This window comes from Mandrillus leucophaeus, unplaced genomic scaffold (assembly GCF_000951045.1).
Source record: "Mandrillus leucophaeus isolate KB7577 unplaced genomic scaffold, Mleu.le_1.0 Scaffold147, whole genome shotgun sequence".
NCBI classification, from domain to species: domain Eukaryota; kingdom Metazoa; phylum Chordata; class Mammalia; order Primates; family Cercopithecidae; genus Mandrillus; species Mandrillus leucophaeus.
In genome coordinates this window covers 4,583,369-4,596,421 of record NW_012101443.1, presented here as the reverse complement: position 1 = coordinate 4,596,421, position 13,053 = coordinate 4,583,369, and the positions used below count along the sequence as shown (strand labels likewise).

At 36.3% G+C, this 13,053-nt stretch overlaps 1 protein-coding gene across 5 annotated transcripts in view; it reads left to right on the top strand.

The window, feature by feature from the left end:
- DGKH (diacylglycerol kinase, eta) overlaps positions 1-13,053 on the top strand; it is a 124,964-nt gene that overhangs the window by 87,077 nt on the left and 24,834 nt on the right. For all 5 annotated transcript variants that reach the window (XR_001005447.1, XM_011974636.1, XM_011974635.1 and 2 more), the window contains 5 exons: positions 4,240-4,347; positions 6,941-7,054; positions 7,313-7,447; positions 8,626-8,789; positions 12,540-12,645. Coding sequence is in view for 4 of the 5 variants with exons in the window: in XM_011974636.1 (XP_011830026.1) it covers positions 4,240-4,347; positions 6,941-7,054; positions 7,313-7,447; positions 8,626-8,789; positions 12,540-12,645 (627 nt within the window). In the remaining variant the exon portion in view is untranslated. The remainder of the gene's footprint in view (positions 1-4,239; positions 4,348-6,940; positions 7,055-7,312; positions 7,448-8,625; positions 8,790-12,539; positions 12,646-13,053) is intronic.

Below are 13,053 nucleotides of genomic sequence, written 5' to 3'. Positions count from 1 at the left end.
AATATATGTGTTTCATCATTACCGTATCAAATAAAAATTTAATGGCATGCCTAATAAATACCATAACTTCAAAGTAATGATGAACTTATATTACAAGATATCTGAAACATCTATAATGTAATATAAAAATGTCTCATTTCTATTGATGATGGAATCACATGTGTTACTAATGCCTTTTTCCCCCTACATTTATAATTGAGGGCAATGCTAAACTTCAGAGGTTAGTGAACATAAAGATACGGATTTTTACCAGGAAGTTAATAAATCGCCTGACTCTTTCCATGGACTCCTGGTTTCTGAACCTTAAGTTAAGAACACTTAATGTAGATGTATATGTTAAATGATAAAAAAGGTACATAAAATGAGTAAAACAAGGTAAATGAAAACATGTTAATATACATAAAAATAAAGTAGAAAAAGTAGAGCCTTCTTTGCCATAGTTAACAAAAAATCCGTAATAATAAAGTAAATCAAAAAGATACGTTCTACTTCTAAGGACGGTGGAAGGCCTGTTGTCTAAAGAGTCATGTATCTGATGATGGTTCACTCGGGATAAAGGTGGAAAAGAGAGACCCACACTTTGGGAGGCTCTTTTCAGAGAGATGCCTTCACCAGTGGCCCTCCTTTTTGCTTTTTACTCTTACCTTTTTCCTCAGCTAAGTTTTCCTTCCCCTATTCTGTTGTGGATATGGAACAAGATTGACTTCATGTCCTAACTTTAAATTTGTGCAGAACAAAGACTTTGACTTTGGTTTCCCTATACACGAAATTGATAAAATAATGATTTTGTGCAAACCATAAATAAATGAGCCTAAGGTACTGTAAATCACAGTGTAAATAGAAAAGAACTGTACAAATACAAACTTTGTTTCCCAAGCCACATTATCAGTGATTCTGATATATACCCAACTTTGAGAAATCTGGAGTGAGATTCAGAATCCTTTTGACAATGCTGGGAATTCCAGAAACGTGAAATAACATCACAGTATCATATTTTGCTACTTTTAGAGTAGAAATACCTTTCACATGTAAATGGAAGAATTGTATTAAAATTTCAAACATTTTTCATAAGAAGGATGATTTTTTTTGCCCATAATATACCTAATTTACATGGGTCAAGCAGCCTGTTCTATTTGTTAACTGAAATAATAATTATATATTGCTTCAAATCCTGTAAGTACTAAAATACGTGAAGAAAAACAAATAGCTTTAAAAAATAGCCTTCATCTGTAGGCTATAATGAAATATGTGATTGAGAACAAATAGTTGTCTAATTCACATTTTTAGTTATTTCAAATCTTCCCATAATCTGTATCTTTTTAAAAAACAAAATAAATTTGGTTTATTATGTTAATAGTAATTTCTATCTTTAATTCATTTCCGTAATAACTAGTTGTAACTACTTTTTAAATCATTTTGAATGAAGTTTACTATATGCCTTCTACATATCACCTTTAATTCTTAACAACTCATGAGGTAGGTATTATTCAGTTCAAAAGAGTAAAGGCATTGCTTAATTTCAAACAGCTGATAACTGGAAGAGCCAACATTTCAAATCCAGTGTTTTTTCCATAAGACAATTTGTAATTATAACTGAAGAAGGAAATTTACTGACTTGCCATGTGTGTTCTAGGTGCTTTTCTTTACCTTATCTCATGGGCCTCACTGTGTGCTAAGAATTGTTAGCCCATTTTACAGATGAGCAAAGCAAAGCTCTGAAAGCTTAAGGGACTTACCCAAATACTAAGTGACAGAATTCAATCCAGCTCCACCATCTTCCCTCCATATCAGATTGTCCGGTGAAAGGAGCAGAGAAAACAGACACTAATAAGAAAAAATATATAGCTGCAGTTTTGTAGCATTTTGCAACATCGTGAACCACAAACAGAAACATGGGATGGCTAGGGGGCCAGCTCTGGTGGTGTGCACCTGTAATCCCAGCTACTTGGAAGCCTGAGGCAGGAGGATGGTTTGAGCCCAGGATTTCGTGACTGCAGTAAGCTATGATGGCACCACTACTTGCCAGCCTGGGCGACAGAGCAAGACCCCATCTCTCAAAAATAATAAATAAAAATAATGGATATTTGGGGCTATTGGAAACATTTTTTAAAAGTTTAACACTCCTGAAGTTTTTCCTGGATTTAAGAAACTTTTGAATCATGTGAATTTGTTAATTTGTTGAATCTGTATTCCTCGTTTTTTTCCTATGAGACTCTATGAAATGGACATTAATCAGTTAGATTTAGGTGTGTTGCTTAATATATGCATGTTCAGTTCAGCACTACACTTGGGACTTCCTTCTGAAAATGTTCATTGTTTTCCATACCATGTTTGCAAATAAAGTGCATCCATTTGGAAAATCTTTTTAAAATATTTCTTTTATATTTACAGATAGTATTTTTCCCCATTTTCTTTGTTAGTCATGATTTAAAGCAGCTTTTTCTAAAGCACATAAAGATATCTGTTTATTGAGTTGAGAAAAAGTTTATTATTCTGTTAAGTATTTCATATTTATTCATTGAACAAGTATACATTGAGCACCAATTATGTGCCAGACACACCTGCAGGTGCATGGACCTTTGAATGTGAAAAGCTAAACCTGCTAATGGTTAACACTGTGTTTTCATGAAAAAGAATAAAAGGAATTGTGAAAAATGCCCGTGAAGGTAAATCAGCCAATCCTGGCCTTCATCCATTACACCATTCCAATAAGCCAGTCCCTGAGGTCTTCCCAAAAACTGACTTTGGCTGAATTAGCAAACACAAGCTTCTGTGTGATTCTGATGGTGAACGTTTTTTGCAGTACTTGGGGATGAGATTAACCTCCTATACGCCCCCATTAAGCTCTTATTCTTCCCCGTCCTCAGATTCACAGAGCAGAGAAGTCTCTTACGAGGTCATCTTGGACCAGCTGTAACAATTTCCAGATGTTTGCTGGTCTCTGCCCTGGATTTTCACCAGTTTACGTGGGGAATCAGAACCTCACTACTGAATAGACATTAAAGAAAATACTGGTACTCTTGACATTGAGACCTTTTCCTTCCATCTTCCCTAAACCCAAACCATCCCAGACCAGTGGGACTTAATGCTCTTTTTAATGAGATGTCCCATTACAGAAATTCTTCCCCTCACCTTGGTTTCTACCCTAGAACAAATCATTCTGTCACAGTCTCAGAAATACAGTTTATTTCTTTCTGTTGGGAAATCATTTTTACTGGGCATTAAAATGTAATTTTTAAGAAGCTATGTTAATTATTTTTAATATAAGAATTATTTAATGAAAATATAGCATCCATTGTAGGTGTGACATCTGCAGGCTCTTCTCTTTTAAAATGAAGGCTTAAACATTTCTACTGGATTTAAATGTTCACTTAGAAAAATGTCAAGTGGTTTGGTTTAAATGTTAATTAAAATAGTAAGTATGATCCTCATAAAACGTGTGTAACATAATTATGATCATTTTCTTGAGTAATGTTTAAAAAATTAGTTTCATAACTGATTGTCTCCTTAATAGCCAACTAGGCTTTATTTAAGAGTTAATAGAATAAACAGCATTAATTGAAATTAATTTAAGAAACAACATTTATGAGAGAAGGTAACAGTTCTGCTTCTACTCAGTAAAAATGTATTCACATCCCTTCACCAGCCATATCCTTTTTTGCCATTTACATGGTAATTTACTTTTCATTTAAGTGATTAATGAGAAAGTAAGGACTGCAAGGAGCTTTCCGAGATGCATATATTTTTGCTTGACTTTGGTTCTAACTACTTGAAGTACTCAGCTTTGAGTTTCAACAGTCCCCAGGTGGTTGTAGAGCCCCAGCAATGTATGAGGGACTGTGAGAAGGGCTAAGTGAGATGGTTAGGATCAACTTGCTCTTACCCATCCTGCTTTCAAAAAGATGCCTAAAATAAGTACATAGAGGACCACAATGCAGGTGCAAGTACATAAGAGGCCCGAAAATGACTCGAGAAAAGGACTGTCTGGTTTTGGAGGAAAGAGGTAAAACATTTTTTTAAAAATCAGTTTTTTGTAATAACTTCTGCTATAGTTATTTATACTTCAAATTTTTTTTAATTAAAAAGTAAGATAAATGATTTGGTAATGTGTAGAGAGCGGGCATTACCAACACACTCTGCTCCATTGTCCTTCATCTTTAGTGTTTTAGTATCTTCCAAACTAGTGGTTCTGCTCTTTTTATCAAATCTCTCCTTTTTTTTTTTTTTTTTACCTTACAGTGTGATGGGCAATATATTCCTCTTCCCAGCTTGCAAGGCATAGCTGTGTTGAACATTCCCAGCTATGCTGGAGGCACTAACTTTTGGGGTGGAACTAAAGAGGATGATGTAAGTAATGGGAGTAAATAGTTGGTTTCCTCAAAAATAATTATATCACTGGAATAATTGGCTTTTTTAAATGTGCTATTGAATAGTAATTTAATTTCATGTTAAGTATTTTGCATTGGGAAAATGAGGCATGGAATAGATTTATTTAGGATTTTATTGTAACAGTCTCTTGTGGATGTCCTCTAACTTTTCTCATGTTGAAGATACAGATATCGTATCTTGGGATGGATGTCACAGTTTTCTGGAAGAACATTAAAGGATCTGCTTTTGGAAAGTAGATTTATGAAATAAGGAAGGGAAGATTTTACTTTTTAATTTTATACCTGCATCTGTTTTCTATCGCTGCTACAACAAGTTAACCCAAATTTAGCCACCTCACACACATTTATCATCTTACAGTTGTATATGATGGGAGACTGGCACAGTCTTACTGGGCTAAAATCAAGGTGTCAGCTGGGCTGTTGCCTTCTGGAGGCTCTAGGGGAGACCCTACTTCCTTGTCTTTGGAGCATCTAGAGGCTGCCCACATTCCCCTCCATCTTCAAAGCCAGCAAAGGCAGGTTGAATCCTTCTCACATGGCATCTCTCTGATCTCTGCTGCTCCCTCTTCCACTTTTAATGACCACTGTGATTACATTGGGCCCGCCTAGATCACCCAGGATCATCCCCATCTCAAGGCTGTTTATTTAATCCCATCTGCAAAGTTCCTTTTGCTATGTAAGGTAACAGATTCACGGGTTTGGGGGATTAGGACATGGACATTTTAGGGGGCAGAGAGGGGACATTATTCTGTCTACAACAATACCTTTTGGTACTTTTAATTTTCTTTCTTTCTTTCTTTCTTTTTTTTTTGAGACGTAGTCTCACTCTGTCGCTCAGGCTGGAGTGCAGTGGCACAATCTCGGCTCACTGCAACCTCCACCTCCCAGGTTGAGACAGTTCCCCTGCCTCAGCCTCCTGGGTAGCTGGGACTACAGGCATGCATCACTACGCCTGGCTAATTTTTGCATTTAGTTTCACTATGTTTGCCAGAGTGGTCTCGAACTCCTGACCTCAGGTGATCCACCCACCTCGGCCTCCCAAAGTGCTAGGATTACAGGGATGAGCCACTGCATCCAGCCTTAGTACTTTTAATTTTCTAAACTTGCGTGTGTATATATTTTTTTATTTTCGGAAATATCAAGAGGGCTCATTTGGCCGATCGGGTTTAGGGCTATTTTTGTTTTTCTTTTCGTACTTTTCTATATTAAAAACGAAGAAAACACAACCTTACAAATGTAATTGTTGTGAAAAGAATGAAAGATAGGGCACAATTATCAAAGTATGTATATATCAGTAAAAATGAGAAGTGTGATCACAGTCTTTATTTGAAGAGTCACATCCATTGATTTTCAGTTTATGATATAATGATATAATGGTTCCTACTGATCTATTTTTCTCAAAAATCTTAAATGGACAGGTAGGGATTAAAGTATAAGATCAATTGGAAAGTATTTGTAATTTTCATAACATAAATATATTCCAGTCCTATTTGAGTATAAGAACATCTTTTGTCTGCTTGTCACTATTAAGTATTTTGAAGGGGAGAAATCAGTGAGATTAAGATAAATAAAGCCAACATTCCTTGAACACCTACTAGGTAGTCCGACAATGTTCTAAGAGCTTCACATTCATTATTTAATATCCACATTGCTTATTTGATTTTTACCACTGAAGAATCTAAGGCAAAGTTTCCAGTTAGTACTAGCAGAGACAGGGTTTAAATTCAGGCAGTATAATAAAAAAATTACAAGAAATCATCAATGTTAGCAACTTTGTGTCCTGATATTTTCAGTGAAAGTTTTAATTAGCTTACTACTTTATACTGAAAATTGTTTCAGATGCATATTATTTATGATATGGTAAAAGAGAGAGTAAAAATGATTAGGTAATACAGCCTACATATAAAATTTTAGAGTAAATTAATTTTGTGAAAATGCATCTAATGTAAAGACAAAATAAGTCTGCATAATTTTTATCCTCTGAGGTTTCTATTTGCATACTCTCAAGTTCCCTCAAAAGTTTTGTATTAAAATATAAAGCACATATGTATATTGCTTGTAAAACCTTGCAAGATTTCCCTTAGAACATATCAAGTGAACTGGATCATAATTTGCATCTTCATTAACTTTAACCTTGTGAAACTCTGTCACCTTTCTAGGAAACTGTATCACCTGTCTAGTTTTTTTTAGATTTCCAAAACTTATATGTATCATCTTATTAACACATTTGAATTACGTATGAACATGTATTCAACATGTTTTATTCCAAGATGAATCATTTAGAAATATATTAGTTAACTGGTCCAAAGAGTAGCTTAATGAGAGGTATGAGTAGTATATCCATGTATGTTTGAAAACTCTTTTTGAAGTTATGTTTATTGTAAGTCATCTTCAGGGATTTTTTTATTGGATTATTTCCTAATAATATTTACTTAAATATATTATTAAATATATTAAAATTTATATATATATATATATATAGCAGTTTACATTGCTTGATGTGCTCTTCCCCTAAACATTCAGTAGAAGTGCAATGTAGTTTTTCCTTTCAGATATTTGCTGCACCGTCATTTGATGACAAGATCCTGGAAGTTGTAGCAATATTTGATAGCATGCAAATGGCAGTTTCAAGGGTCATTAAACTGCAGCATCATCGAATAGCCCAGGTTGGTTTCTCTCATCAAACCTGACTGCACTTCTTGGGCTAAGGAGGGTTGAGGGAATCTATTCTAAATGACTCCTACACTGAATATTCATCTATAATATTCAGACTTCATTGTCCTATCAGTTTTTACCATGTCATTTATAAGTGATAAAGCATAATATGCTATTCTGTAGAATAGTCTAATACTCAAGCCTGCATATAGATTTAGTGTCATTTTCTCCAAATGATTCGTACTGTAAAATAATTTGTTTTATTTCAGTGCCGTACAGTAAAAATCACTATATTTGGTGACGAAGGAGTCCCAGTGCAAGTGGATGGTGAAGCATGGGTTCAGCCTCCAGGGATTATCAAAATTGTGCACAAAAACAGAGCACAAATGCTAACAAGGGACAGAGTATGTAACAAAAACATTCTTCTAGAATATTGTCAGGTTTTTAAAGACTCTGAGATTGTTACGAAAAAATAGAAAACTAAAACATTTAAATTGTCTGTTAAATCTGACATTTAGGTCTTGGTGGTTTGAAATATGAACAAATATTTATTTATTTATTTATTTAAGTAGGAGTTTATTTTTTAGAGCCATTTTAGATTTACAGAAAAATTGGGCAGAAAGTAAAGAAAATTCAAATTATGTTCCTATATACTTCCTCCTCCCCCTTCTTCCCTACACATGTAAATTCCCCTATTAACATCTTGCATTAGTGTGGCACATCTGTTACAACTGCTGAGTCAATACTGATTGGTTATTATTAACTAAAGTCCATAGTTTCCATTACTCTTTGAGTTGTACATCTGTGGGTTTGGACAAAGATATAATCACTTGTATTCACCATTGCAGTATCATACAAAATTATTTCACTGCCCTAAAAATTCCTTGTGGTCTACCTATTCATCCCTCCCTCCCTCACCCTTACTCCGGGCAATCATCGATTTTTTTTTTTTTTTTTTTTTTTACTGTCTCTATTATTTTCTTTTTCACAGAATGTGTGTTTTTAATTAAGGTCAATCTTTATCAGAGAAGACTGCTAATATTTGCCCCATCTAGTATATATAAAATAGTAAAGATTAAAGAATAAATTGAAGCAATAGTAAAGATTGAAGCATGAAATCTTTTTTGTGTGTGTTTGTTTTTTTGCTTTTGTTTTGAAACAGTCCTGCTTCATTGCACATGCTGAAGTACAGTGGTATGATCATAGCTCACCACAACCTTAAACTCCTGGGCTCAAGCAATCCTTCTACCTCAGCCCAGCTAATTTTTTTTTAAAAATTCTTTTTTGTAGAGATGAGGTCTCACTATGTTGCCCAGGCTGGTCTCCAACTCCAGGCCTCAAGTGATCATCCTGCCTTCAACTAATCTCTTTTTTAGCTTTTAAATGATGTATTCATGATCATTGACTGCACTACTTTTCATGTGTTGCAGTACATTGGAAAACTTTGAAATGTCTTTTTTATACTTGTGATTTATTTGAGGAGTCATTAGAGAAAAAGCAATTGTAGTTTTATTAAAGTACACATTTACTTGGACCTCTGAGTTCAAAACTAACAATTCATTACAATATTGATTTTAAATAGGCCTTTGAGAGCACTCTGAAATCTTGGGAAGATAAGCAGAAGTGTGATTCTGGTAAACCAGTTCTCCGAACCCATTTGTACATCCATCACGCCATTGACTTAGCAACGGAAGAGGTGTCGCAGATGCAGCTGTGCTCCCAGGCTGCAGAGGAGCTCATTACTAGGTAGGGGGCTCTGCTGGCTTTTCAGGCTGCGGGAACTCTGGTCTCAGCTAATTTTTGGTTTTTTAATCTTAACACATCGTTTCAGTAGTGGTATCAAAAAAGAGATGCAATTACTCTTCTTCGCACAGCACTCTTTCCATTATTGCTTATTTCTCCATTTTATATATAGTCTTCACACTATACTGCCCACTGTCATGTTGCCTTCTAATTACTAGTTAAATGTTTATGGAATGGAGAGGGAAGTCTAAACACTAATCCTGTTCCAGGGGAGAGTCAGGAGCAAAAAGAATAAACAGACTTCAAAAAGCAGTTTCAGACAAGATATTAGAGATATTTTGAGACCACACATAAATTAATTTCAATAGACAGGAGATAAAACACAAGTCCTATGAGTATTAAACAAATAAAAATCACTATGACCAGGGAAAACTTCAGAGGGGAGGAGGGACCATAGGCCTGTGTCTTACTTCCTCTTCACTTGAGTCTTATCTACCAAATGGGGTTAATAAGAGCTGTTTCACGAGGGTGTGTGAGGATTAAATGAGACTCTAGGGGTGAGTGCTATAAGCACATTGTATTAGTCCATTTTCATATGTCTATGAAGAAATACCTCAGACTGGGTAATTTATAAAGAAAAAAGGGTTTAAAGCCAGGCACAGTGGCTCACTCCTATAATCCCAACAGTTTGGGAGGCTGAGGCAGGTGGATCACTTGAGGTCAGAAGTTTGAGACCAGCCTAGCCAACATGGTGAAACCCTGTCTCTACTAAAAATACAAAAATTTGCTGGCTGTGGTGGTAGGCACCTGCAGTCCCAGCTTCTTGGGAGGCTGAGGCAGGAGGATCACTTGAACCTGAGTGTTGGAAGTTGCAGTGAGCCAAGATCATGCCACTGCACTGCAGCCTGGATGACAGAGTGAGACTCCGTCTCCAAAAAAAGAAAAAATAAAAAGAGGTTTAATAGACTCACAGTTCTACATGTCTGGAGGGGCCTCATAATCATGGCAGCAGGCAAAGGAGGAGCAAAGGCACATCTTACATGGCAGCAGGCAAGAGAGTGTGTGCAAGGGAACTGCCCTTTATAGAGCCATCAGATCTTGTGAGACTTAGTCACTATCACGAGAACAGTACAGAAAAAACTCACCCCCATTATTCAGTTACCTTCCACTGGTCTCTCCCACGACATGTAGGGATTATGGGAGCTACAATGCAAGATGAGATTTGGGTGGGGACACAGCCAAATGACATCACACATCATGTCTGGCATATTGAGTGTTCTGTGCACAGTAACTTTAGATTCTTCCCACATCTTCATCTGGTCACTGATAAAAATGTTGAAAAAGAAAAGAAGGAAAGCAAAGCTCAGTGGTTTCAGGGACTAACTCACATCTTTCCTCCTCTCTACTATTTGCCATCTGCTCCCCTCCCATTCCTTACTCTACTCTTCTAATATTTATTAGATAGCTAGAATGTAAGAGATGTTAGAGACAGAAGAGAAAAGGCATACATCCCCTACTGCTAGATCAACAATCAGAATTAGAATCAAGTCTTATAACTGCAAAATACTGGGCAACTCAGAAGAAAGGGAAGAGAAAATGAATATTTACTCAGCTGTACCCACACAGCTGCATTATTGTACATCTTAGCTTCTTATCCATAGGGTTGTTAGTTTTAGAGTAAATACATCTCTTTTAGATACTACAGACAACTTCTGTGGCCTCTAATTTACAGCGTTTTTTGGAAACCAAAATACACTTCCATGTTCTCATCCTGTGAACCATCCAAATAATCTTATCGTAAAAAGGAAGCAGAGGTTGACTAGGCTTGCTTTTGGTCAACACAGTTTGGCTCCCCATCTGTTTTTAAATTTTGCAGATGAAATCAGGCTTACTTGTCTATTTTCAGAATTTATTCATTGACTATGCAAACATATTCCATTTTTGAGCCTCTTCTGTGGGCCAAGCACTGTTTTAGGCTGGGGATACAAGATGATTATTTGACAGCACTACTTAATTGGCTCACAGATTAGTAGGAGGGAGAAATGTGGCCAAAGTGTTCACATGAGGCACACAGTGGACTCTCTAGATACACAGAGGAGGTCAGAGGTAGTGAAGGAGGGCTGCCTGGAAGAAGTGACCTTTCAACCAAGTCTTGAGGGAAGAGTAAGAAAAGGAGTAATTTAAGCATGGGAACCAGCCTAGGAAGAGGCCCAGAGGAGTGTGAGTGCATGCTAGTTTCAGGAAATCTCAGAGAGTTTGGGGTGACTGAAAGGTTGGCATAGTGTATGCAAGAGTGTGTGGAATGTAGATGAAGAGGTGAGGAGGAACCAGATCTTTATTGGGCTGTTCTAGAAGTAGTGTGGAGGGGTTTTTTGGGAAGACAGCAAAGCTGGGGCAAGGTGAACACTGAGGATGCTGTAGAAGTTGTCCCTATAAAAAATGATAGACTAAAGCAGTAGAGATAGAAAGGACAAGTGAGATTAAAGACAGTTTAGGATTTAAATTTGGTGAATGGGCATGAATTAGGAGACAGGCTGACCTTAAATGTTCTAATGAGTGGCTGGATGATTGTGGGGTGCCTTTGATGGAGTCATAGGGTTCAGGAAGAGGAGTAGGTGTTAGAAGAAAAATGATGGGTTCCATGTTGGACTTTAGAATTTAAATTACATTAAAAATACCTAGGAGATTCAGCAGGCAATTAGAAATGTTGATCTGAAGTTGATTTATGTCTTTCCCTTTCTCTGAAAATTGGAATAACCTTTATCCATCTCTGTTCTGAAAAATAGCCCGTTCTTCATGATTTCTCAAGGTTGCTGATAGTAGTGCTGAGGTGACATTTGTAAGCCTCTTTGTACCTCAGATATCCATTGTATAATCCTTAAGAATTAAATTATTTTTCTTTACTCTTGGTTCAGTTATATAGGGCTTCGGTCCCTTTTCTTGTTCTACCCTTTCCAGATAGAAAATATTTTTCTATGAAGCTGTCAGAAGCAAAAAAACATTTGAACAGCCCTGCCTTCTTGCTCATCTGCAAGGCTTACATCATTGTCTAGCAATTGGAGGAACTTTTTCTCCTTTCTTGTCCTTGGCCTTAGTGCCTTCCAGAATTTGGTCTTTTCAGGACTATTCTTAGAGGTTCAGATACCAGTGGAGTATGGCACAACAGGCTTGGAGTTAGATAGACATAGATTCCGATCCTGCTCTACAACTGACTAGCTCTGTATACATACCACGTCTCTCTGAGCCTCAATGTCATCATCAATAATATGGAGATAATAAATCATAGCTACATTTAAAGGCCATGGATATTAACTTACATGCTGCTTGTGATCACTTTGTGTATCCATGACAAATACGGTAATGCTCTTCCCTAATCTGTGGCATCTGCAGTTTCAATGAATGAAAGAGAAGTTTCTAGTCTTTATATTTGTGATCCCTCTCACTTTCCAAGGATACTGCAAAATGAAGTACTGCTGTACTTCATTCTTCAAAATAGCACTTCAATGTGTCTCCCTCTGATTTTAAGCCTAACTTTTTATACGAGTTTTTTTATTTCATATTTTTTGTTGCAGTGGGGTCTGGATTTGTAGATCTACCTGTGTCATTCATAATTGAGCAGCCATTAAAAATGTTCTTCCTTACTGATCTTCATATATTTCTTACTTGTTTTATCCTAACACTTCTTTACTTCAAAAAAAAAATGAGCAATACTCAGAAAAGTTTTTTATTTATTTGTTTCATTTTTGCTTTTAGGATCTGTGACGCAGCCACAATTCATTGTCTTTTGGAGCAAGAACTGGCCCATGCTGTGAATGCCTGCTCTCATGCCCTGAATAAAGCCAACCCAAGGTGCCCGGAGGTGAGGATCTAATGGTAAATTCTCATTCCACAGATTCTTTTGGGTGTTACACATGTATTTTAATTCGTAAAATATGCCCTGCCCTGCGAAAGAAAGTTATGTTGTCTATATGAGTCTCTGCAAACTTGCAGTAAAATTGTGGCCAACTGTTTCTTTATTTTCCTTTTCCTGTTATTTTTTTCATTCCTGCTCTTAAATTCTCTCATTTTTTATGTTTCCACTTTCAATCACTTGTCACCTTTCATCTGCCTTCACTCTTTTTTTAACTTTTATCGTCCTTTCTTACTCCTTTTACCTTACCTTCTGCCCTGTGCCTTGTTAAAGGGCAAGCCTAGATATCATCAGTGTGCATTTCTTAGAGATGTTCATTCATTTCTGAAGTTGTGCACTGAAATTATTGCTACTTCA